This window comes from Carcharhinus amblyrhynchos, chromosome 22 (genome assembly GCF_965287045.1).
Source record: "Carcharhinus amblyrhynchos chromosome 22, sCarAmb.v2.hapA, whole genome shotgun sequence".
Classification (NCBI taxonomy): Eukaryota; Metazoa; Chordata; class Chondrichthyes; order Carcharhiniformes; family Carcharhinidae; genus Carcharhinus; species Carcharhinus amblyrhynchos.
The window spans coordinates 47,052,002-47,078,043 of record NC_137345.1 but is presented as its reverse complement, the minus strand read 5'-3'; the positions used below and the strand labels follow the sequence as shown (position 1 = coordinate 47,078,043).

At 42.3% G+C, this 26,042-nt stretch overlaps 1 protein-coding gene across 3 annotated transcripts in view; it reads left to right on the top strand.

The window, feature by feature from the left end:
* Nucleotides 1-23,609, top strand: part of fance (FA complementation group E) — a 34,254-nt gene extending 10,645 nt beyond the window's left edge. For all 3 annotated transcript variants that reach the window (XM_080210270.1, XM_080210271.1, XM_080210272.1), the window contains exons 3-11: nt 283-928; nt 3,027-3,071; nt 4,372-4,425; nt 9,516-9,659; nt 11,485-11,608; nt 13,510-13,585; nt 18,443-18,509; nt 18,889-19,014; nt 23,181-23,609. In XM_080210270.1, coding sequence (XP_080066396.1) covers nt 283-928; nt 3,027-3,071; nt 4,372-4,425; nt 9,516-9,659; nt 11,485-11,608; nt 13,510-13,585; nt 18,443-18,509; nt 18,889-19,014; nt 23,181-23,297 — 1,399 coding nt within the window. In that variant the 3' untranslated portion in view covers nt 23,298-23,609. The remainder of the gene's footprint in view (nt 1-282; nt 929-3,026; nt 3,072-4,371; nt 4,426-9,515; nt 9,660-11,484; nt 11,609-13,509; nt 13,586-18,442; nt 18,510-18,888; nt 19,015-23,180) is intronic.
* Nucleotides 23,610-26,042: the final 2,433 nt, after the last annotated feature.

Here is a 26,042-nt window from a genome sequence, read left to right as displayed (position 1 = left end):
AGTGCAATTTTCATTTGAACTCAAGTCCCAGAAACGAAAGTGCCCTCCCATCACTTCTGCTTATCCTATGTCAGTGATATGTAATTAAAATATGGAATACTGGCTGGGCTATAAATTATAAATAGGGTAAGTGATATCCTCTGGCATTTCCAATGTTTCTGCAAAAGGCAACAAGGTATACTGGGGTTATGTCTAAAAATGTTAGAGTTTGAGAGAAATTGTGGTAATAATGCTATGACTCACAGCCAAGTTCTAATGATTTTATTGTTTGCTCTCTTTTAGAAAACCACTGTTTTATCTTTTACCAGTGATGGTCAGAAGAAATCTTTTATCATTTCTTCACCTGGGGAATTCTGTTGTGCCTAAAGACTGTCTGCGTCACCTCATCATACAGCTGAGGCAAAACCCAGATGCTGATCTCTGGACACAGGAATTAATGGATGTCCTGGAGCAGGATGTGGAAGGGGGACTGTGTCATTTGGTGCCTCGTTTACGTACAGAGCAATCTGAGCAGCGATTGAAGAGCCTCTGCCAGAAGTTAGGTGGGGGTTCTGAAGAGCACTCAGATTCTGGGAAAAGGTTTGGGTGGTACTTTAGTCAACAAGAGAAGAGTGACAGTAATGACTTCCGTGAAGATATGGAAGACCAGTCAGTGTTAACAGAGAACCCTAAAAAACGGAAGATGTTCAGGAAAGATGCATCTCCTTTAGATGGTGAGCAAAGTGCAACAAAGAAAATCAAATTGACACAGGACGTCTGTTCCAACTCCCTTATTGGCACCGAGAAGCAAGATCTCACCACAATGCCTGGGAGTTTGGAACATGAGCAAATTATCTGTCCACAAGTACAAAACAAGTTGGATGTTGAGGTGGAACAGAAATCACCTCTCAACACAGAGAAAAGTCTTGATTTGCCAGAGCATATCAAGGTACACATCACCTTTATCCAGTTGTATGTTGGACAGAAGCAGTTCACTGCAAATTGTACGTATGATTTATTTCATCCGGTGTTGTGCAATTTATCTCTCTAGCCCCTTATACAGTTGGATTTTTTAAAAGTTGGTGTTAACATTTTGGAAATACACATTTTTCAGACTGACGTGCAGAGGCCTTTGATTGGTCACTCTCAGAATACAAACAATGTTGTTATCTTTGATATACTGCAATAGGAAGGAAAGGCAGACGCATAAGCTGGGAGGGAGAGAAGGAGGATGGAAGATAACCCAAAGTTCCTTTCCTTCCATCTAGCTCCTCAATTTTGAAGCATCAGTTTAGTGCAATGATGAAGCTTTCGACTGAGTCAGAAGATTTTATATTCAAGACGTGTTCCAGCACTGTTTGGCCTGTACTGCAGCATTCCTTCAGTGCTGCAGTACACCATCAGTGCTGTCACTATCAACTGCTGCATTCATCATTGCAATGCCTGTGCCAATCAGAATCCACTTATCAACCAATCAGTATTCTCTTCACATGCAGTTTTTTCCACCTTATTCTGGTCTTCACGCTAAGTGAATGCAAGGCAAAAAAACTTTTACATGTCTCCTTTCTTCAGCAATCTCGTGTGTTTAATCATCACTTTACGATCACCCCTGCTGAAAGCCTTTGTAAAACCTGTTGTATTAATGTTTTGGTTGTTCCCAGCTTATCATTGTTTTTTACAAAACAAGTTCATAACAGTAACCACTGCCAATCTTCCAGCCTGGCTACCATAGGAGCCACTTAGTCATGAACTGCTCCACAATCTTGGGAAAATGGTCTGCCAAAGCAATGGGACGTAGTTTGCCAGAGTTACTTGTTGCTTTGGGCACTGGAGCCATTGTTTGCTCCTGTTGATATAGAGCATCTCCCTCAGTGAATGAAGTAATGAAGATGTTGTATAATAGAACACTAAACACATAGGTAAAGAGTCGGATAAGCTTGGCTGGAACTTTGTCAGGACCTGCTGGTTTTCCAGGTTTCATTGGTTTAAGGGAAGGCGACGGCCTAGTGGTATTATCACTAGACCACTAATCCAGAAACTTAGCTAATGTTCTGGAGACCCAGGTTCGAAACCTGAACTCAATTAAAAAAACTCTGGAATTAAGAATCTACTGATGACCATGAAACCATTGTCGATTGTCAGAAAAACCCATCTGGTTCACCAATGTCCTTTAGGGGAGGAAATCTGCTGTCGTTATCTGGTCTGGCCTACATGTGAACTGCCCTCAGGTGACTAGGGATGGGCAATAAGTGCTGACCAGCCAGCAATGCCCATGTCCCATGAATTTAAAAAAGGAGGCCATTTGGCTCATCATGTCTGCACTGGCTCTTCAAACAAGAACATTACTTAATGCCATTCCCCTGCCTTTTCACCTTACCCTTGAATGTTGTAAATAGATTAAATCTCTATTAATATCTCAAGATACTTGAGCTAGTAACACTGAATATTACATTGAATTCAGTGTGCAAAGTTCTGTTATTGTCATTTGCACGGTAAGAATTGGATTAACCATTATCTTGTAAATTAAGTTTGTGTCTATGTGTGTCCTGTTTGTGAATGCAACTCCCACTCACCTGATGAAGAGACAGTGCTCCAAAAGCTTGTGGTTTGTGCTACCAGATAAACCTGTTGGACTTTAACCTGGTATTGTGAGACTTCTTACTGTGCTTACCCCAGTCCAACGTCGGCATCTCCACATCGTTGTCATTTGCTCCGGAGGCAACGCTGTAAAAGGACTTCGCTGTATTTGTCCTTCACAGGCTGAAACATGTACGTTTCCTCCAGCTCCCTGTGCAATCAAAGGAGATTCACTAGTGTAATTACGTACTGAAAAACGTTACATTTAGATGTAAGAAACATCAAATCGTACTTAAAATGGAGACTAGTAATCCCCAGGGAGGGAGAGCTAAGGGCTTAGGAATCAATTGGAGCCCCTTATTTAAAGAGATGGGAGATCATTACCTGGGGTATTTGAGAGAGCAAACCTTGCTGATTTTGTCTCCAAGTTACTAAAGCTGCTGATTGATGTATATTCTGTTTTTTTTAAGTCTTCAGTATCCAGACTGAGGGATCTGTTTGAGGCTGACTCAGATGTAAGTGTTCTGTTAACTTCTTAAAAAATTGCTCGAATTGGAGGAGGCTGTATTCAAATTGTACACAGAAACTTTCTAGAGTCTCCAGTTTAATTGGCCACGTGCAACAGTGCTTCAACTTTGAGAAAGTAAAGCCGGCTCATCTGTCAGATTAGTACTAGACAGAAAATAACCTTTTACTACTGTGATTGTTCATATCATTCATCTTGGGACCCATTCATGGTTCGTGCCATCCAGCAGCAGAAACATGCAATGTATTTAGCTTTTCCAATAATTAAACTAGACAAGTGAGTTCAGGACACACTCCTTCCAATGGTTAGCATAAGCATAGACACAGGTCAAGGGTGGAGGAGGAAAAACACATTGTTAAGATGGCAGCGCGGGCTCAGTGGGCCGAAGGGCCTGTTTCCTGTGCTGTGTTGTTCTTTGTTCCATGAACCAGGATGATGGAGAAGACACCACACATGCTGCTAACGTATTCCCCATAGAACTATTGGGTTTTTCAATGGATTATGCCTCCCCATCCATTCAGTTCTGGGATTATCTGGGTTACAAGCAAATTACTGTGGATGCTGGAATCTGAAACCAAAAGAGAAAATGCTAGAAAATCTCAGCAGGTCTGGCAGCATCTGTAAGGAGAGAAAAGAGCTGATATTTCGAGTCTAGATGACCTTCTGTCAAAGCTTTGAAGAGTTGACTGGTCTTGAAACATCAACTCTTTTCTGTCCTTACAGATGCTGCCAGACCTGCTGAGATCTTCCAGCATTTTCTCACTTGTTATCTGGGTTACATTTGCTTTTCTCTGAGCTGAATTGATTTATTATTATCACATGTATTGATATGCAGTGAAAAGTAGTGTTTCATGCAAGCTATACAGACAAAACATACTGGTCATAGAGTACACAGGGGAGAAGGGAAGGAGTTTCCTCTCCCAGTTATGAAGCTATGTCTGGTTGCTGGGATGCCTAACAATGTAAACAAAGTTGATGATGTGAATTAAGCGCTATAGTTATATGATGTCTCATCAGTTGAAGTGGAGAAGGGAGCGTTGAACATTAGAGCCAGTTGCTCGCCAGGTGCAGATGTATTTTTATTTGCTTCTCTATCTGTGAAAGTTCTTTTGCAATTGGGCCTGATAAATGAATTCTGCTGTCCTGTTAATTGCAACCTAGTTATGACCCTGATTTATTTCTGAAATCAAATTAATAGTTTGTAACAGTTTGCAAATCGAAAAATCAAGTGGTTGTTGCACTCTGTAAGCTACTCCTAATGATTTTTTTTTACTCTCCTCTCCTTTCAGAAGTTGGGGACATCTCAAGAACTAGATATCTTGAATGAATGTGATCCAAGCCAGGTAGGACCAAAGTGTTTCACCCTATTACAACTGCATTTCACATTGTCTTTGCTGAATTAGTATTCTGCCAGGTCTCACCAGCCTAGACCTTCTGTTTTGGGGAAACTATGATAGGGTCAAACTCCTCGCTACTCAGGAGATGCTTTCCTGGCCCCGGTTATAATTGGGGCCTCACAGGTATTTAACATGACAGTGCTTAGAATGGGCATTTGCTCAGCAATAACCTGCTCAGCAGAGCTCAGTTTGGGTTCTGTTAGGCCTACACAGTTCCAAACTTCATCACAGCTTTGGTCCATATGTGGACATAGAACCATAGAACACTACAGCACAGAAATAGGCCTTTTGGCCCTTCTTGGCTGTGCCGAACCATTTTTCTGCCTAGTCCCACTGACCTGCAGCTGGATCATATCCCTCCACACCCCTCTCATCCATTTACCTGTCCCAGTTTTTTTTAAATGTTAAAAGTGAGCCCACTTTCACCACTTCATCTGGCAGCTCATTCCACACTCCCACCACTCTCTGTGTGAAGAAGCCTCCTCCTAATGTTCCCTTTAAACTTTCCCCTTTTCACCCTTAACCCATGTCTTCTAGTTTTTTTCTCCCCTAGCCTCAGTGGAAAAGGCCTGCTTGCATTCACTCTATCTATACCCATCATAATTTATACACCTCTGTCAAATCCCCCCCTCATTCTTCTATGCTCCAGGGAATAAAGTTCGGACCTATTCAACCTTTCTCAGTAACTCAGTTTCCCAAGTCCCGGCAGCATCCTTGTAAATCTTCTGTGCACTCTTTCAACCTTATTAATATCCTTCCTGTAATTAAGTGACCAAAACTGCTCTAAATTCAACCTCACCAATGTCTTATACAACCTCACCATAACATTCCAACTCTTATACTCAATACTTTGATTTATAAAGGCCAATGTACCAAAAGCCCTCTTTACGATCCTATCTACCTGTGATGCCACTTTTAGGGAATTATGTATCTGTATTCCCAGATCCTCTGTTCTACTGCACTCTTCAATGTCCTACCATTTACCTTGCATGTTCCATGTTGGTTTGTCCTTCCAAAGTGCAAAGTAGTTTCTTGCACTTTTTATATTCCTCAAGCATCTTATTTATTCCATGTTGCCTGTACATGTCATACATCTCTCTTCTTTATCAGAGTTCCAACATCCCTCAAGAACCAAGGTTCCTTATTCTTATTCACTTTGCCTTTAATCCTGACAGGAACATACAAACTCTGTACTCTCAAAATTTCTCCTTTGAGGGCCTCCCACGTACCAATCACATCCTTGCCAGAGAACAGCCTGTCCCAGTCCACACTTTTTAGATCCTTTCTCATTTCTTAAAATTTGGCCTTTTTCCAGTTTAGAACCTCAACCCGAGGACCAGATCTATCTTTATCCATGATCAAGTTGAAACTAATGGCGTTATGATTACTGGAACCAAAGTGTTCCCCTACGCACACTTCCGGCACTTGTCTAACTCATTTCCTAATAGGAAATCTAATATTGCATCCTCTCTAGCTGATATCTCTATATATTGATTCAGAAAATTTTCCTGAACACATTTTACAAACTCCAACCCGTCTACACCTTTAACAGTATGGGAGTCCCAATCTATATTTGGAAAATTAAAATTCCCTACAATCACAACTTTATGTTCCCTGCAGCTGGCTGCTATCTCTCTGCAGATTTGTTCTTCCAATTCTCACTGACTATTGGGTGGTCTATAATACAACTGCGTTAATGTGGTCATACCTTTCCTGTTTCTCAGCTCCACCTACTTGGCCTCGGTAGACAAGCTCTCTAATCTGTCCTGCCTGAGCATTGCTGCAACATCTTCCCTGACTAGCGATGCCACCCCTCCCCCCCACCCTTTATCCCTCTGCCTCTATCACGTCTGGAACCCTGGAACATTGAGCTGCCATCCCTGCCCCTCATAAGAACATAAGAAATAGGAGCAGAAGTAGGCCGTCTAGCCCTTCGAGCCTGCCCCGCCATTCAATAAGATCATGGCTGATCTGTCGCTGCTCAGTTCCACTTTCCCACCCTCTCCCCATAACCCTTAATCCCCTCTCTTATCAAAAACCCATCAACCCGCGTCTTAAAAATATTTAGCGAGGCAGCCTCCACCACTTCAACAGGCAGAGAATTCCAGAGATTCACCACCCTTTGAGTGAAGAAGTTCCTCCTCAACTCCGTTCTAAACCGCCCCTCTTTTATCTTGAGGCTGTGCCCCCTAGTCCTACTGTCTTTTTTGAGCGGGAAGAGTCTCTCCACCTCTATCCTAACCATCCCATTCATCATCTTATACGTCTCAATGAGATCTCCCCTCATTCTTCTAAACTCTAACGAGTACAAGCCTAGTTTATTCAGCCTCTCCTCATAGCTCAACCCCCTCAACTCCGGCATCAGCCTAGTAAACCTCCTCTGCACTCCCTCCAAGGCCAAAATATCTTTGCGCAGGTGTGGCGCCCAAAACTGCACACAGTACTCCAGCTGCGGCCTCGCCAATGCCCTATACAGCTGCAGCAAGACCTCCCTACTTTTATATTCAATCCCCCTCGCTATGAAGGCCAGCATCCCATTCGTCTTCCTGACCACCTGCTGCACCTGCAAGCTGGGTTTTTGCGACTCATGCACAAGGACCCCGAGGTCCCTCTGCACCGTCGCCTGCTGCAGTTTTTCGCCCCGTAAGTAATAGTCCTTCCTACCATTCTTCCTACCAAAGTGGACCACCTCACACTTGCCAACATTAAATTCCATTTGCCATTTCCTGGCCCATTCGCCCAGCCTATCTAGATCCTTCTGCAGACTCTCCACGCCCTCTGCACAATTTGCTGTCCCTCCAATCTTGGTGTCATCAGCAAATTTTGACACCCTACACTCGGTTCCCTCCTCCAGATCATCTATATAAATGGTAAAAAGCTGAGGCCCCAGCACCGACCCCTGGGGCACTCCACTAGTCACCATCCGCCAATCCGAATAGCACCCGTTGACCCCCACTCTCTGCCTCCTATTTGACAACCAATCCTCTATCCACGCTAACACCCTACCCCCAACTCCATGTCCCTCGACCTTCTGCAATAACCTCTTGTGAGGTACTTTGTCAAACGCCTTCTGAAAATCTAGAAAGACCACATCCACCGGCTCTCCTTTATCCACCGCCCTAGACACATCCTCATAGAACTCCAGTAAATTTGTCAGACACGACTTCCCTTTAATGAAACCGTGCTGCATCTGCTCTATCAAGCAATTCCCTTCAAGATGCCTCGCAATTTCCTCCTTAATGACAGATTCTAACATTTTACCTACCACAGATGTTAAACTAACCAGCCTATAATTCCCCGCCTTTTGCCTGGCACCCTTCTTAAACAACGGCGTAACATTAGCCGTTTTCCAATCATCCGGCACTTCCCCGGAATCCAGCGACGTCTGGAAAATAACCACCAAGGCATCCACTAACACCTCCGCCATTTCTTTCAGAACCCTCGGATGCATTCCATCCGGTCCTGGGGACTTGTCCACAATCAGCCCCTCCAGTCTGTCGCTCCTGTAGCCAAGTTTCCCTAATGGCTATAATGTCATAATTCCACGTGTCAATCCACGCCCTCAACTCATCTGCCTTCCCCACAATATTCCTGGCATTAAAATAGACACACCTCAGAAGATTATTACCACCACACACAACCCTTCTATTTGTGATTTTGCATGAATTATTAATTTATTATTAATTATTATTTATCATTTATTTTCACCCCTGCTCCACTATCTGCTCTGGCACTCTGGTTCCCATCTCCCTGCAAATCTAGTTTAAACCCTCCCCAATAACACTAGCAAACCTCCCCGCAAGTATATTGGTCCCCTTGTAGTTTAGGTGTAAACCGTCTCTCTTGTACAGGTCCCATCTGCCCCAGAAGAGGTCCTAACGATCTAGAAATCTGAAACCCTGCCCCCTACACCAGTTCCTCAGCCACGTGTTCATCCGTCCGAGCATTCCACCCTTACCCTCACTGGCACGTGGCACAGGTAGTAATCCTGAGATTACTGCTCTCGGGGTCCTGCTTTTCAGCTTTATACCAAGCTCTCTATATTCACTCTTCAGGACCTCCTCATTCTTCCTTCCTACGTCATTGGTAGTGATGCGTACCATGACATCTGGCTGATCACCCTCCCACTTCAGAATGCTGTGCACGCAATCAGAGATATCCCTGACCCTGGCACCTGGGAGTCTTTGTCATGACCACAGAACCTCCTGTCTGTACCTCTGATTATCGAGTCCCCTATCACTACCGCTCTCCTCTTCTTCCACCCTCCCTTCTGCGCTGCAGAAACAGACTCAGTGACAGAGATCCGGCTGCCACAGCTTGTCCCAAGTAAAGCATCCTGCACAACAGTATCCAAATTGGTATACCTATTGTGGAGAGGAATGGCCACAGGGGAACCCTGCTTTGCCTGCCCTTTCCCCTTCCCTCGCCTGATGGTAACCCAATTACCTGTGCTCTGTGCCTTTGGCTTAACTACTCCCTGAAGTTACTATCTATAAACTCCTCATTCTCCCGAATGATCCGGAGGTCATCCAGCTCCTGCTCCAGTTCCCTCGCGTGCGCACGCGCACACACACACACACACACACAGACATACACGTATATCCAAAAATAATTTAAAGACCCATTCCAAATCTACAGTTTGGCAGATTGGGACCACAGTGTGTGGTTTGTCAAAGAGCCAATGCTTTTTATGTGCTTAATGTTTAAGAAAAAATGATCAGGATTTAATTTTCCATCTGATTGATTTTGATAATTAATCTATTGTGATAATTAATTTGAATTTGAAAACATGTTGCATAACCCAATTCAATTATTTCTGTGTAAGCAAGTGAATGGAATGGAAGCACAGGGTTAGTTTCAGAATTGCGACAGTGCAGACTTTGTTTGACTGAGCATATTAGCAGGATTTCCAGGTTACATTTGTTCAGCAAAGTGAAATACCACAGTGTGTATATCTTTCCAGTGATAAATCTGTAAATTTTTATCTTTGTTCTTAAGGTTTTCAATAATTAATTTGCACATTACATTCCTTGTAGCTGGAGAAACTATGCTCATTGTTGCGGCTGTCCAAACTCCCAGAACACCTTCTGCCCCTGGCCTGCAACAGACTGATCTCCTTGTCATCTGATCTCAGTTACAGTAATGCGACTGTCCTCACTCGGAACCTCTTCTTGACAAGGGTATGATCATTCGGTGCAACATCATTTGCGATCGCTGTTTTGTTTTCCCTCTCCCAGCTCCTCCACTTTGAGTGTATCCCCCTTTTAGCCACTGAAACCTGAATTGGCTCCTTTCGTTACAAGCAACATTAGACACCAGAGATTGTGAGAATACAAATGACAAGGAAACATTAAATAAGGTTAGGTATGGGCAGACATATTGCGGTTCCTGTGTTAGACCCAGCAGGAAATCCTGCAAATGGAGAGAGTGAGTGAGAAGGAGCCAGGGGAATAGTGGTTCCAAAGAAGTTTTCTCTGTTCCAATTTCTCTAATGAGGGTGGGATCAAGTTGAAACTAATTTTAATATTTGATTTGTCCTACCTCTGACACTACAGTTTATATATGTATTAATGGTGTCTCACAGCAAGACTAGGGTACTGCACCAGTTGAGTGTTGTCTTGGGCTAACTTCCAAAGTATTAGATTCCATGCAGGGGCAGTGAAGATTTAGATTTATGTATATATGTGTACTGATAAAAATGATGTATAGCTCTCCTTTCGGCTCAGGTGATTAAGGTAGTGTTTAACTGAACCATAAAGATTCCTTAGTTTTTACAAATAAGAGACCATAAGACATAAGAGCAGAAATAGAACCATTCAGCCCATCAAGTCTGCTGCACCATTCAACAAAATCATGACTGATCTGATGTGATAATCCTCAACTCCACTTTCCCACCTTATCCCCATAACCCTTCGCTCCTTTACTGATTAAAAATCTGATTATCTCATCCTTGAACATACTTAACCAACCCAGCCTCTGTAGTTCTCTTTGGTTAATAATTCCACAGATTCATTACTCTCAGAGAAGAAATTCCTCCTCACCTCTGTTTGAAATAGGCCACCTTCTTCCTCTGAGTTTATGCCTTCTTGGTTCTAGACTGTCACGCAAGGGGAAGCAACTTCTCAGCATTTACCTTGTCAAGCCCCTGAGAATCCTAAATGTCTCAATAAGGTCGCCTCTCATTCATCTAAACACCAATGAGGCTCAACCTACTCAACTTCTCCTCATGAGAAAATCCCTACATGTCCAGGAACAACTTTGTGAACCTTTTCTGGATTGCCTCCAGTGCCAGTATGTTGTTCCTTAGATGAAGAAACCATATCTGTTCACAGTATTCGAGGTATTTTCTCCTAGTGCCTTGTAAAGTTTCAGCAAGACTTCCCTATTTTTATATGCCATTCCCTTTGAAATAAAGGCCAACGTTCCATTTGCCTTCCCTGCTGAACTTTAGTGTTAGCTTTGTGTGATTTAAGCATTAGGATCTCCAATCTCTCTGTGCTGCAGCTTTCTGAAATCCTTCTCTATTTAAATAATAAGTGCTCTACACCACTAAAGCACGGCCTTCGGCCCATCCAGTTAGTGCCTATTCTCTGTGTAACAAACCAGTCATTCCCATTCCTCTGTCTCTCCCTGTAGCCTGTAAGTTTATTCCCTCAAGTGCTCATCCATTCTCCTTTTGAGACCGTTGATCATCTCTGCTTCTGTGGCAGCAAGTTCCAGGTCATTGCCACTGAGCATTAATTGACTGCAATCAGTTTAACATTAGATATCTCCATTGCTATCCAGTGATCCCCTGCTGAAAGTGTGACGAGGAGAGGGATGCAGCACGGTGATGCCTTCTACTGTCAAATAGCACATCTGCACCCATTTTCTGTACTGACACATGATGAAAGGCAGTAGATGAGGCACCAGAAACTGTCAAATCATGTTTTGCAAAAGGGCACGGCCTTTATCGGTAAAGGTGGGGGGTTAAATAAGAAATAACCAAATGGATTGTGTATCTAGGTACTCTCGTTGACGGAGCCTGCCTCGCGTTTTCTAATGGCTGCCATCACTTCATTTTGCAAGAAATATGCACGTCCAGCCTGCAATGCTCTGATTGGACCCCTCCTTCAAACTCCAGACATAGGTATGGTCAGATTTGAAAGACTACAGGAGATGTACTGATGAGGACTGTTGTCATTGGTTTGACTGAGAATGAGTAAAATAGCCCCGACCTTAGTCACACATGAACTGATGGTCCTTGCTTAAATTATTTTACTCCTCTATTTCTTTTCCGCTTTCGAACTGCACAACAACCTGATATTTGCCGTCAAAATTTTCCCATTCAGAAAGACTAGTCAGTTTATCACTGCACTGATCTACACCTTGCGTCTGCATGATTGTGGCTGGGAATCTGTACTCTGTGGAACAAGACACGTGAGCAGTACATAGAAATTGATGGATGGGAGATGACGAGTGTCCATCTATTTCACTTGCTACCATCCTGACAGTCACATAATATAATCATCCAAACAGCATTCAATCTCTTATTAGTCTACAACACACCTAGACACATGAAGCAAATGTAAATCTGCAACAAAGCAAATTTTAGGGGATTGTAGGTCCAATATCACCTGTTTGTTCTATAGGAAGCACACTGCATGTATACATTTTTTCTCAAGTTACTCGTACATTGTATCTCAAAATATGATCTTCTGAAAGAAACCCACTGTATATCAATAGGCTGCTGCTGTTATCTTCAAATTCAATAATCTAATACAATTGAAGTTGCAATCTGTAAAATGATCTGTGTCACCAGTTATAAATGTAAAATCTGCTGAAGTAACATCTCTACAATGATTCTGCTCTTAAGTCAGTAACTAGGTGGTGTTGAAATGTACTTCGGGTTGGCACATTAAGGGTTGCATTGTGCTGTAGTGTTGTATCAATGTTAAATTCCGTCTAAAGGATGTGTTTACAGTGTCACTGCAGTTAACAATCAGAGCATGCGTCTTTCCTCATTGTTGAATCTTTCCTCATCTTACTTGGAAACCTTCTTTCTGAAACTCCGCTGATGTCCAGCTAAGATATCTGTATCTTTCCACCCTGTGCATTATGACAGATTTCACTAATGTAAAAGCAAAATACTGCAGGTGCTGGAAATCTGAAATAAAAACTGAAAATGCTGGATAAGCTCTGCAGATCTGGCAACATCTGTGGAGAGGGAAACATTGAGTCCATATGACTTCTTCAGAGTTAAAATGGGGTAGAAATGTGATGAATTATGTAGTTGGAGAGGATGGAACAGAATAGAAGGTTAGGGATAGGTGAGAGCTAAGGTGAGATTGACAAAGATGTCATTAGCACAAGACAAATGGGGTGTTAATGGTAGCATTAAAGACTAAATAAGGTGCTGATAGTGCCAGAATGGTAAGATAGCAGAATGTGTTAATAGAACAAATGTTAGTGCTCAGTGAAAGCAAAGCAGAAGAACAAGAGACAGATGGTCCTGTAAGGGAGTGGGGTGCAGTTTGCATTGAGACAAACAGATGAAAAGATCAAGATGGAGGACAAAATTCACAGTTTAAAATAGTTGAATTTAATATTGAGTTTGAGGCTATACAACTCAACAGTGATTCCAACAAATTTAGAATGAACTTTTAGCTTGACCCCTTTTTGTTTGTCTCAATGCAACTGCTCTGTGCCACGGGGCCATCCATCACTTGTTCTTTAGTCTTGCTTTCCCAGACCTTCTATTCTGCTCCACCTTCTTCAACCCCTTCTCCCTCTATATAATCCATCAGATTTCTACCACTCTCCAGCTCTAAAGAAGTTATACAGACTCAAAACGTTATCTCTGTCATTAAAAACAGCAAATTCTGGATAGACTCAGCGGGTCTGGCAGCATCCATGGAGGGAGAAAGAAGTTTCAGTCTTGATCACCTCATCAGTAACTATAAAGTTTTGTTGTGTATCTCACATTGTAATGAAATACAGTATTTGTTAAATGCTTTTGCCTAAAGTTTTATGTTTCTGTGTTCTTTACAGGATATATTCAAGTGGAGCTGATTTGCAGACTTACAGAAGACTGCCTTGAACCAGAACATCTAACAGTGACTTTTGGGTTGAGTTACTCTATTGATAATTAAAGTTTACATTGCATGTATATCATGTATATTCCTCTCTCTCAGAACATATTTGAAACTATCCATGCATGTAATTAAATAAAATATTTCACATTCTGTAAAAACCAACATTCTCTTGAGCATTTCCGATTTTAATTGCATTTACCTTGTCAAGTCCCCTGAGAATTCTGTATGTCTCAATAAGGTTGCTCTCATTCTTAACTCCAGTAAGTACAGTTCTTCTACTCAACCTTTCCTCATAAAAGACTCTCTGTTGATATATCTTCCCTTAGATAAGGGGACCAAAACTCTCCACGCAATTCCGAGTGTGGTCTAACTAATGCCTTGTACATACTCCATTCCTTTTGAAATTAAAGCCAACATTTCATTTGTCTTCCCGATTATCTGAACTTGCGTGCTAGCTTTTTATGATTTATCATGAGGACTCCCAGATCCCTCTGAGCTGCAGGTCTCTGCAGTATTCCTCTATTTAAATAATTTCAAATAATATTCAGCTCCTTTATTCTTCTAACATGCATAACTTCACATTTTCCTACATCGTATTCCGTTTGCCATGTTTTCAGCCACTTACTTAACTTGCCTAAATCCCTCTGTTGACTCTTTGTGTCCTCACCACTTGCCTTCCCATCTCTGATTGTGTCATCTGGAAACTTGACAATAATACATTCATCTCCCTCATCCAAGTCATTAATGTATATTGTAAATAATTGTGGCTCTGGCACTGATCTCTGTGGCACTCCACTAGTTAAGGTGGCCATCCTGAAGATGCCCCTCATAATGTAAGCATAAGTGTATAGTTGTCCAATTACAATTTATGCATGTTGACCTAATTATAATATCATCAAGCACTTATTTCTTTCTATTTATCTATTACCTTCCAGACACAATTATAATAGCTATATTTCTAACCAGTAGTATATCAACCCCTCATGTCCTCCCATGTTCATTGTCTCTTGTTAGAACAGATACTAACACGGTACAGCTACTAATTTCCTACTTTCCATTATCAATTACCCAGTTGCATTTTCTTTAGGATCAGTACTCATTTTGTTAGTTTTTTTTTAAATATCTACAGAAACTCTTTCTATTTTTATATTTTTATCTTTCACTCATTCTCTAATTTTTAACTTTATCATTCTTTGCTGTTCTTTACATTCTGTCCAATCTCCTGACCTGCTTTTTCTTTAAATATACTGTCCTTAACTTTTTTTGTTAACCACGGACGGTAAATCTTTCTCTTCGGAATTTATTTATTCTGTGCATTCTTAAAAAAAACCTTTAAATGTTTGCCATTGCATCTGTTCTGACTGGTCCCTTAACCTAATTTCCTGGTTCACTTTAGTTAGCTCTATGTTCATGCTCTTGTAATTTACCTTATTTAAGTTTAAAATACTAGTCTTGCACATACTCTTCTCCCTCAAACTGAATGTAAAATTCAATCCTATTATGATCACTGCTATCTTGGAGTAACTCCATTATGAAGTTTTTACCAGGTATTTACTATTAAGAAAAGCATGGATGTTAGGGAACTTGGAGAAGTAAATAGTGATCTATTGAGGAGTGTACATATTACAGAAAAGGAGCTGCTGGAAGTCTTAAAGCGCATCAAGGTAGATAAATCCCCGAGACTTGATGAAGTGTATTCCAGGACATTGTGGGAGGCTAGGGAGGAATTGTGGGTTCTCTACCAGAGATATTTGAATCATTGAAAGTCACGGGTGAGGTGACTGAAGATTGGAGAGTGGCAAATGTTGTGCCTTTGTTTAAGAAGGACTGCAGGGAAAAGCCTGGGAACTACAGGCCAGTGAGCCTCGCGTCTGTAGTGGGTAAGTTGTCAGGAGGTATTTTGAGAGACAGGAACTACAAGCATTTAGAGAGTCAAGAATTAGGGCCAGTCAGCATGGCTTTATGAGTAGAAAATCATGTCTTGCAAATTTGATTGAATATTTTGAAGGGGTAACCAAGAAGGTAGATGAAGGCAGATGTTGTGTTCGTGAACTTTACAAGGCCTTTGACAAGGTACCACATCATAGGTTGTTGCATAAGGTTAAATCTCACGAGATCCAGGGTGAGGTATCTAAATGGATACAAAATTGGCTCGATGACAGAAGACAGGTGATTGTAGAGGGTTGTTTTTCAAACTAGAGGCCTGTGACCAGTGGTGTGCCTCAGAGTTTGGTGCTGGGTCCACTGTTATTTGTCATTTATATTAATTATTTGAATGAGAACTTAGTGGGCATGGTAAGTAAGTTTGCAGATGACACCAAGATTGGTGACATAGTGGACAGTGAAGAAGGTTATCTAGGATTTCAATGGTAGCTTGATCAATTGGACCAGTGGGCTGACGAATGGCAGATGGAGTTTAATTTAGATAAATGTGAGGCGATGCATTTTGGGTGATTGAACCAGGGCAGGACTTACTCAGTTAATGGTAGGGCGTTGGGGAGAGTTACAGAACACAGAGATCGAGGGGTACAGGTTCATAGGTGGACAGAGTGAAGAAGGCATTCGGCATGGTTGGTTTCATTGGTCAGAACATTGAATACAGGAGTTGAGACGTCTTGTTGAAGTTGTACAAAATATTGTTAAGGCCACACTTGGAATAATGTGTACAGTCCAGGTCACCTTATTATAGAACAGATATAATTCAGTAGAAAGAGTGCAGAGAAGATTTACTAGGCTGCTACCTGGACTTGGTGGTTTGAGTTATAAGGAGAGACTGGAAAGTCTGGGACTTTTTTCTCTGGAGCATTGGAAGCTTAGGGGTGATCTTGTAGAGGTTTATAAAATAATGAGAGGCACAGATCAGCTAGATAGTCAACATCTTTTCCCAAAGGTAGGGGAGTCTAAAACTAGAGGGCAGAAGTTTAAGGTGAGAGGGGACACAAAAATGTCCAGAGGGGCAATTTTTTCACACAGAGGTTGGTGAGTGTCTGGAACAAGCTGCCAGAGGTAGTATTAGAGGCAGGTACAATTTTGCTTTTTAAAAAGCACTTAGACAGTTACATGGATAAGATGAGTATAGAGGGATATGGGCCAAACACAGGCAATTGGGACTAGCTTAGGGGTTTAAAATGGGGGGAGAATGGACAAGTTGGGCCGAAGGGCCTGTTTCCATGCTGTAAACCTCTATGACCAGGCCTAGCATTGCCTGCTTGCTGGTTGGCTGCAGAACATGCTGTTCTAAGGGACTATTGTAAAAACCTTTTATGAACTCCAGGGTCAAACTGCCCGCCACGGGAATCGTAGCTGGTGCGACACAGACTATGCAAAAGTCTGTTAATCTTCAGGCAGTATTTTCCAGTCTTAGGGCAAGTATGACTGGAAACTCCCATCCCCCATCTCCATCACCTTTGATTTTTCCAGTCTAAATGTAGATTAAAAACCCCCATGATTATCGCTCTACCTTTCAGCCAATCTCTCATTATCTCTTATACTCTCTGTCCTACTGTGCAGTTACAATGAAGAGCCTGTATACCACTCCAAGTGACTTCTTTTATTATTTCTCATCTCAACCCAAACCACTAATCCACTTGTATATCCTGGTTTCCTGAACTCTATTTTGCTAAGTGATTAACAGTGCCACCCCTCAACCTCTTGATCTCCCTAAATGTCACATACGCTTCAACATCAGATCCCAATCTCTGTCATCCTGCAGCCATGTCTCTGTAATAACTATTTGATTGCACTTAGTAATTTCTATTTGCACTATCAGTTCATCGCTTGTTGTGAAGACAAGGCATGTAATATTTATATAGAAAGCAGAATACAATCTGTGCTAGGGCTGTAAAGCAGGGAGAAGATTGAACTTTGAGGGTGAAAGAACATAGAAAAACTACAGCACAAACAGGCCCTTCGGCCCACAAGTTGTGCCGAACATATCCCTACCTACTAGGCTTACCTATAACCCTCTATCTTACTAAGTCCCATATACTCATCCAAAAGTCTCTTCAAAGACCCTTTTGAATCCACCTCCACCACCACCGTCAGCAACTGATTCCATGCACCCACCACCCTCTGAGTGAAAAACTCACCCCTGACATCTCGTCTGTACCTACTCCTTAGCGCCCTAAACCTATGTCCTCTTGTGGCAGCCATTTTAGCCCTGGGAAAAAGCCTCTGAGAGTCTACTCAATCAATACCTCTCAACATCTTATACACCTCTATCAGGTCACCTCTCATTCTTCATCTCTCTAAGGAGAAAAGACCGACCTCTCTCAACCTATCCTCATAAGGCATGTCACCCAGTCCAGGTAATATCCTTGTAAATCTCCTTTGCACCCTTTCTATGGCTTCCACATCCTTGCTGTAAGGCGACCAGAGCTGAGCACAGTACTGAAGTGGGGTCTGACAATGGTCTTATAAGCTGCAGCATTACCTCCTGACTCCTAAACTCAATCCCTCGATTAATGAAGGCCAGTACACCATACACCTCCTTAACCACATCCTCTACCTGTGAAGCTGATTTGAGAGTCCTGTGAACCCGGACCCCAAGATCCTTCTGATCTTCCACACTGCGAAGAGTCTTATTCTTAATATTATATTCCATTATCCCATTTGACCTGCCAAAATGAACCACCAGATGCTTATCCGGGTTGAAGTCCATCTGCCACTTCTCCGCCCAGTCTTGCATCCTATCTGTGCCTTGTTGCAACTTCTGACATCCCTCCAAACTATCCACAACACCTCCAACCTTTGTGTCATCGGCAAACTTACCAACCCATCCCTCCACTTCCTCATCCAGGTCATTTATAAAAATCACAAAGAGGATCATCTTTTGGGATTTTATTTTTGTGTGTTGGCTCTTCCTATTAATTATTGTGAAATACTTACAGGCACATCTTGTCCATCATGTGGAGTGAGGAAATACTTTCCGTGGTCCATGCATTACTTGAGAGGAAGGTGAGTGATGGTAACGGCAAGTTGGAGGCACCACACAACACTGTGTAGTTTAACTGAGCAACATTTCTAATCTGATGGCCTGAAATAAAGCTCTGGGGGGGCAACTTAATACAACAATCCAGTCCTTCTGAAATGGCTCATCACTTATTGAAATAAAGTTTATGAAACTCTTACACTTCCACGAAGGTATTCAGAGTTGCTTTATACAGAAGAGGTTACTTTTCCTTATTGCAGTCACTGTTTTGTAACCAATACAGCACCAACATTGCAGAATCTCAAGTCCAGCAATAAATAAATGACCAGATATTGTGTTTTGATGGTGTTGGCTGAAGGAGTCAGTTTGCTATTGAAACAATTATCGTTCTGTTTTGCTTAATAGGTGGAAGTGACGTCTGAAATATTTGAGCAGTTTGTTCAAAAGCTGAGCCAGCATGCAGAAGTTTTCAGCAAGTCTGTGAAATATGCCAAAGTGGTCCTGGCTGTACTTACAAAGTACCAGATCTACGTGAGTATCACAACTCAGCACGGGGTGTGTGTGTGGGTGGGGGCAGGGGGCAGGTGGGACTTTGGCAGCAGGTTTATTTTTCAAGAGAGTTGGGGTGGGGGCAATGCGATAGTCAGCTGATTCCCTGCTGACCCCTCTTTCCCCCTCAAGGCCTTCCTGCCAGGATTGAAGTGGGGCGGTAGCGGAGGTGGCAACTATTATGAACTGTAGCAATGCAGGCACATGGCTGCCTACTCATTACCAGCCAAGCTGGGCATTCAAAATTGAAATGTTTGAGTTTGGTGATTGATTGCATTAGCTTTCTTGCTATTTACTTGGTTTTGGGATATACAACAGAGACCACTGAATAATGTGTCTGATACCCAAGGCCAGAAAATCACCTGGGATGGAGAAACATCTTTGTGACTGAACAAAACCCACCATTCTGGACATAGAACTGCTGAAGTAGGCCATTTGGCCCATTGACTCTGTGCTGACTCTTCAAAAGAGTCACCCTCCCAAACACCCTATCCTTGTCACCCCTTGCATTTATCATGGCTAATCCACCTAATCTACATATCTTTGGACACTAAGGGCAGAATTTTCACATCCTACCCGCCGTGGGATTGTAGTGGGTGAAAGCGGATCATGCAATGGTCCATTGACCTCAGGTGGGATTTTCTGATGTTGGGACGAGTACAGCTGGAAAATTCCACCCTAAGGCACAATTTAGCCTGGCCAATCCACCTAACCTGCACCCAGAGGAAACCCACACAGACACGGGGAGAATGTGCAAACTCTGCACAAATGGTAACCCAAGGCCGGAATCGAAATTGGTCCCTGGCGCTGTGAGGTATTTGTACTAACCATTGTGCCACCATGCCCACAGTTCTGCAGCACTGACAAATTTAGATTCCTGTGTTTAATGTTCTGTATTAATTTAATACTATAATCCAAGGGTTGCATTGTTGAGATGAAATATTAACTTCGTAGTCATGGCAATCAATGTACTCAACCAGATAATTGTGCAGGCTAAGTGCTTAAGGAATCTTTGCTGCCATATGATTTTTTTTCTTCTTTTGAAATGCTCCTTGAATGCACTTGCTCATTGTCAGATCCTACACTTGACCAAACATCCCAAGCTCCAATCTTACCCTAGCTGCAGCCATCAGAAAACTGCAGGAATAGGATGACCATTAAGGGTGACAGAGTGGTTAGCACTTCTGCCTCACAGCGCCAGGGATTCGGGTTCAATTCTGGCCTCGAGTGACTGTGTAGAGTTTGCACATTCTCCCCGTGTCTGTGTGAGTTTCCTCCGGGTGCTCCGGTTTCCTCCCACAGTCCAAAAATGTGCAGGTTAGGTGGATTGGTCATGCTAAATGTGTTGGGGTTACAAGGATTAGGGCTGGGGCGAGGGGGGAGGCCTGGGTAAGATGTTTTGGAGTGCCCTCCATTTGCACTGTGGGATTCTATTTTGGCAACCCAAACACACAACTGGGGCACTTCAGTTCAGCTTCCTGGATTATTACGCATGGTGATATAAATTGAAATAAACTTTTAAGAAAACACTCCTCAGTTTTTTGTGTAGACTCCACCCAGACAATATCATCAGTAAGTAAACAGTTTCTGGCCAATTAAACAGCATTTAAGAAATGGAAACTTTTCAAGTGATGTGAATACAAATGGTTGACTAATTACTATGTTTGGCTAATATATAATCTGTTTTAAGTGTTGACCTTCTGAATGGTGGGCACTGTTCCCAAGCAGATACTAACCATCATAAAAAAGACTGGTCTGATAGCGATTAAAAGACATTCCTACACAAATATAGCATTTATAACATTAAGAAAATAACTAATCAGATTGGCAAAGTGCGGTTGCAGAATACTTTGAACCAACCAGGGATAAAACTGCTTTAGATCTGTTGTTGTATAATGAGGCAGGGATGATTATAATCTCGTAGCAAAAGATCCTCTGGGAAAAGTGATCATAATACAATTGAATTCCATATTAAGCTTGAGAGCAACACTCACTGGTCCATAACAAGAAATTTCAACTTAAATGAAGTCAATTACATTAAAGCTGATTTATCAGTGTCACACGTAGGCTTCCATTAACACTGCAATGAAGTTACTGTGAAAATCCCCTAGGTGCCACACTCCGGCGCCTGTTCGGGTACAGCAAGGGAGAATTTAGCATGGCCAATGCAACTAACCAAGCATGTCTTTTGGATTGTGGGAGGAAACCCATGCAGACACGGGGAGAAAGTGCAAACTCCACACAGACAGTCACCCAAGCTGGGAATCGAACCAGGGTCCCTGCTGCTGCAAAACACAGTACACAGATAGAAAAGGAGAGCTCACTGAGGTTAATCGATTAAATCATCAAAACATTTTGGTGCTAAATAAACATTTTAAAAAATGATCCTGAACATTCTATAAAAAAAGTTCCATAAAAATCTCAGCAGGTGGTCAGTTTGGAATTGGATGCGATCTTACCCAGTTGTTAGACTAGGCTTTCAAGTGTCCTAACACTTACCGGTTAATACAGATGGGTCCCACACATATGGCTCCCACACATATGGCTCCCACACATATGGCTTGAGGCTGAGCTCAAGGTTGAAGATGTTCATGGAGGGCCACAGGGAATCAGCCCATTGTTAGATCAAACTTCCAGGCAATTCACTTGCAGGGTCCTGGCGCATGTCTCCCATCGCTTATCCATCTTCAATGTTCTGAAGATATAATGAACATGCAGAGTCTGTGTGGTTTTATGAAAGAAAGTGGTGCTTAACACCACCAGTGGTATGGGTTCAATACCTTGAACCATTCAAGTAGTGCTTGGCTCTGCCTCTTGTACTTTTCAAACACGAGGACATCGCTTGGAGAGAGGAAAGTAGTGGAGTAGGTAGATGAGAATCAGTCGATATTGTATACTTGGGTTTCCAAAAAGTATTCAATAAGGTGTCATGTGCAAGGACTGAGTGGACAAGAGGTTTCTTCACTTGGGACTGTGTATCTTTAGTGATGCAGATTGAAAATGCTGGAAAAACTCTTCACCTGTGGAGCAAGAAACAGAGTTAACGTTTCAGCTCTGTAGAAATCATACTGATTTGGAACACTGACTATTTCTGTCTCTAGATGCAGCCAAACCTGCTGAATTGTTCCTGCATTTCCTGTTATTTCTGATTTCCAGCACCTGCAGAATTTAGCTTTAATTTTAGTGTGAATCTTTACCCCACAGGCTTGTGGGTGCTCCATTATTGAGTGGATTTCTGATAAAGAGTGAGTGGGTGGAACAGGAGCTGGAAGCATACACAGGGCTGTTAGGGACATTCCTGCTTCTGTTCTGGCCTGGTTTCTCTGAACAATTTGACTGGTGTTAGCCAAACTTATTTAACTTCGGACTGTAAGAGGGAGACTAATAAAATGGAATATGGACTATTACAATGATTTATTGGGCAAACAGCAGTCATGGTTTTGTTAAGGGATTTAAGAGTGAAAGGATTACAATCAATCAAAAGGAATGGTAACTCACAGAAGACTTTTTAGGAGGCTTTGAAAACTATATAGCAAAGTATTAGAAAAGTTCAGTGACATTCCACACTGAGGGTAAAAACATCACCCATCTAACATGCTGCTGTGGCCAGCTGAATGCACGCATGCCTAAGCAGTAGCAGTAGATACAAGACATCTTCAGGGTAGCAGTAGCTAGTATGCCTGGAGACTATGTAATATTTAGGTAGCCTGAATTAGCTAACTGTGCAAGGCTGAGCCTGGCAGAAGCAGGGAAGACACTACAAGGAGCTGAAGGGAGATAAGGAAAACATTATTTGGGATAGTAAACACCCTGCCTCGTGAACATCTTTGCTAATAAACAATCATTCTGGACTGGGGCTCCTGAGATTATTTTGTACAATAAACTGCTCCACAACTAAAAACTAAATCTAACTAACTTCTGCAACTGAATTAGTTCTTTTCTCACAATAGCTGTTGTGTGGTTTCCACTTCTAATTATCCAGTGATCCCAGTTAGAACATGTACCTGTCAGGTGAGGACAGGCTTTAAAGGTCTCTCCAGCCCCACCACTGTCAACACAGATCCATCAGATTCCTTTTCGAAAGCTAATAGGGAACCAATTGAAGAAATGATTTGGAGACATTGATTTTTTTTGGTTTCTTTTTCCAGATAACACCTGCACACAAGAACATGCTGTCCTGTGCCCTGACATCACACAAGACATTTCTGAAGAAGTCGATGCAGGCAGCACTAAAGCACATCACCACAACAGGAAGTGTTTTCTGAGGACACAAACATGGGATGTGGAGAGGGGTTGTGACTAGATATTTATTACACATCCAATTTGATTGGAGTACATACTTCAGAACCAGAGTAAGAATTGAAATGGGTGAAGATTATCAGAATAAAGTACAGGATAAAGTTGAGGACTATGACACTATAGCATTGTTTAACGTATCTAAAAATATGCAATCTGATGAAGGTATGTTACTGTCTATTTCACCACATCTGTAGTTGCACCTTTTCACCACTTGATGTTGCTGCAAGTTCCTATGCTAATGAATTGTACTTCGTCTGGAACTAAAGCACATTCCATCATTTGTTTGTATGGTCAATGAGTACTTTTGAAGGTGGTCAAAGCAATATCAGAAACAGTGCCTGGCTGTGTTTGACAGAGAGCATTGGAAACATGGGGTGAGATTTCCCAGCCACACTCACCTCAAGACCAGAAAATCCCGCTGGAGGTCAGTAGACCTTTACACGGTCTGTGCCCTGCCCACTATGATTCCCGTGGTGGGTGGGATGGGAAAATTCCATCCAAAGTATCTGAGAACTTCCAATCATTTAACAATACACAGCAACAGATATGCATGAGCCTCCAAGAGCCAAGTGCTTTGGCTATTGATGTACATTAGCTGTTAACCCTTTAGAGACAGTGCTGGTTGCAGATCATTAAATCTGACATTAGCAGATAATTTGTGCTGTGCTAAAGCCCTTCCAAAAACAAGAAGCAGGACTTTACAACTTCACGCAACCCGAGACTGGAAAATGAGGTCAATGAACATTTCCACTGTTCACCTCTTGCATGTTCCAATTCCATGGTGGGTGAGACAGTAGAATTCTGGTGTAGATGTCATTCCTAACCCCCTAAGAAATAACAGTATGTGCAAAATTTAACCCTCAAATTTCACCTAGAAGTACTAATGTGATGAAAGAAAGGCACGTTTTGATATCAGAGGAAACACATTTCATTTCAATTTGAAATTTTTATATTAACAAATTGCATTTCCATTATGCTCAGTATAACCTAGGACTAAAGGATTATAATAGTGCAGAGGATGGATCCTGAAGGCTTTGATTTTTATTTAAGGGTTGAATTTCTGCAGATTTCCACTTGTCTATCCTGAGACCATGAGCAGAGTTAGGCCACTCAGCCCATCGAATCTGCTCTACCATTCAATCGTGGCTATTTTTCTCATCCCCATTCTCCTGCCTTTTCTCCATAACCCCTGCTCCCCTTATCAAGTCAAGAAACTATTTACCTCTGTCTTAAAGGCACTCAATGACCTGGCCTCCACAGCCTTCTGCAGCAAAGAGTTTCTGATTCACCACTGTGGCTGAAGAAATTCTTCATCTGTTTTAAAGGATCCGCCCTTTAACCTGAGATTTATGCCCTCTGGTTCTAGGTTTACCTATTAGTGGAAACATCCTCTCCACATCCACTCTTTCCAGGCCTCACAGTATCCTGCGAGTTTCAATAGAATCCCCTCTCATCCTAAAGTCCAAGTACAGACCCAAAGTCCTCAACTGTTCCTCATACAACAAGCTCTTTATTCCAGGGATCATTTTCATGAACTTTCTCTGGCCCCTTTCCAAGGTCAGCACATCCTTCCTTAGATATGGGGCCCAAAACTGCTCTCAATGTTCCAAATAGGATCTAACCAGAGCCTTAGCCTCAGAAGTACATCCAAACTGTAACATACCCAGGGTTGTGACTTCAAAAAGTACCAGTTAGCAGTACCTCTGGCAGTAGAAAATGACTCAGTCTGAATGTAACATTTATAGTTATAGCATCAATGCAGGTGGAGCAGGTGCAAGACCTGTCACCATTCAACTGAGTGTAATTTTATGGCTCTTTTTCCACAATTAAATACACCAAGATACATCACAAAAGCGTCACCAAACATTTTGACACGCCACAGAGATGAAGTTAGGTGTTCCAGAGCTTGGTCAAAGTGAGAAGATTGGATTGCAGGATCACAAATCTCAGAATTGGAAAGGCCTGCACCAAGATACACTGCCCAGAATAATGCCTTGACCAATGAACAAGGGGGAATGTTTTAAGTTTATTAATGTCACAAGTAGGTTTCTATTAATAGTGCAATGAAGTTACTGTGAAAGTTTCCTAGTCATCACACTTTGGTGCCTGTTCAGGTGCACTGAGGGAGAATTTGGCATAGCCAAAGCACCTAACCAACATGTCTTTCATAAGAAATAGGAGCAGGAGTAGGCCATCTAGCCCTTCGAGCCTGCCCCGCCATTCAATAAGATCATGGCTGATCTGTCGCTGCTCAGTTCCACTTTCCCGCCCTCTCCCCATAACCCTTAATCCCCTCTCTTATCAAAAACCCATCAACCCGCGTCTTAAAAATATTTAGCGAGGCAGCCTCCACCACTTCAACGGGCAGAGAATTCCAGAGATTCACCACCCTTTGAGTGAAGAAGTTCCTCCTCAACTCCGTTCTAAACCGCCCCCCTTTTATTTTGAGGCTGTGCCCCCTAGTCGTACTGTCTTTTTTGAGCAGGAAGAGTCTCTCCACCTCTATCCTATCCATCCCATTCATCATCTTATACGTCTCAATGAGATCTCCCCTCATTCTTCTAAACTCTAACAAGTACAAGCCCAGTTTATTCAGCCTTTCCTCATAGCTCAACCCCCTCAACTCCGGTATCAGCCTAGTAAACCTCCTCTGCACTTCCTCCAAGGCCAAAATATCTTTGCGCAGGTGCGGCGCCCAAAACTGCACACAG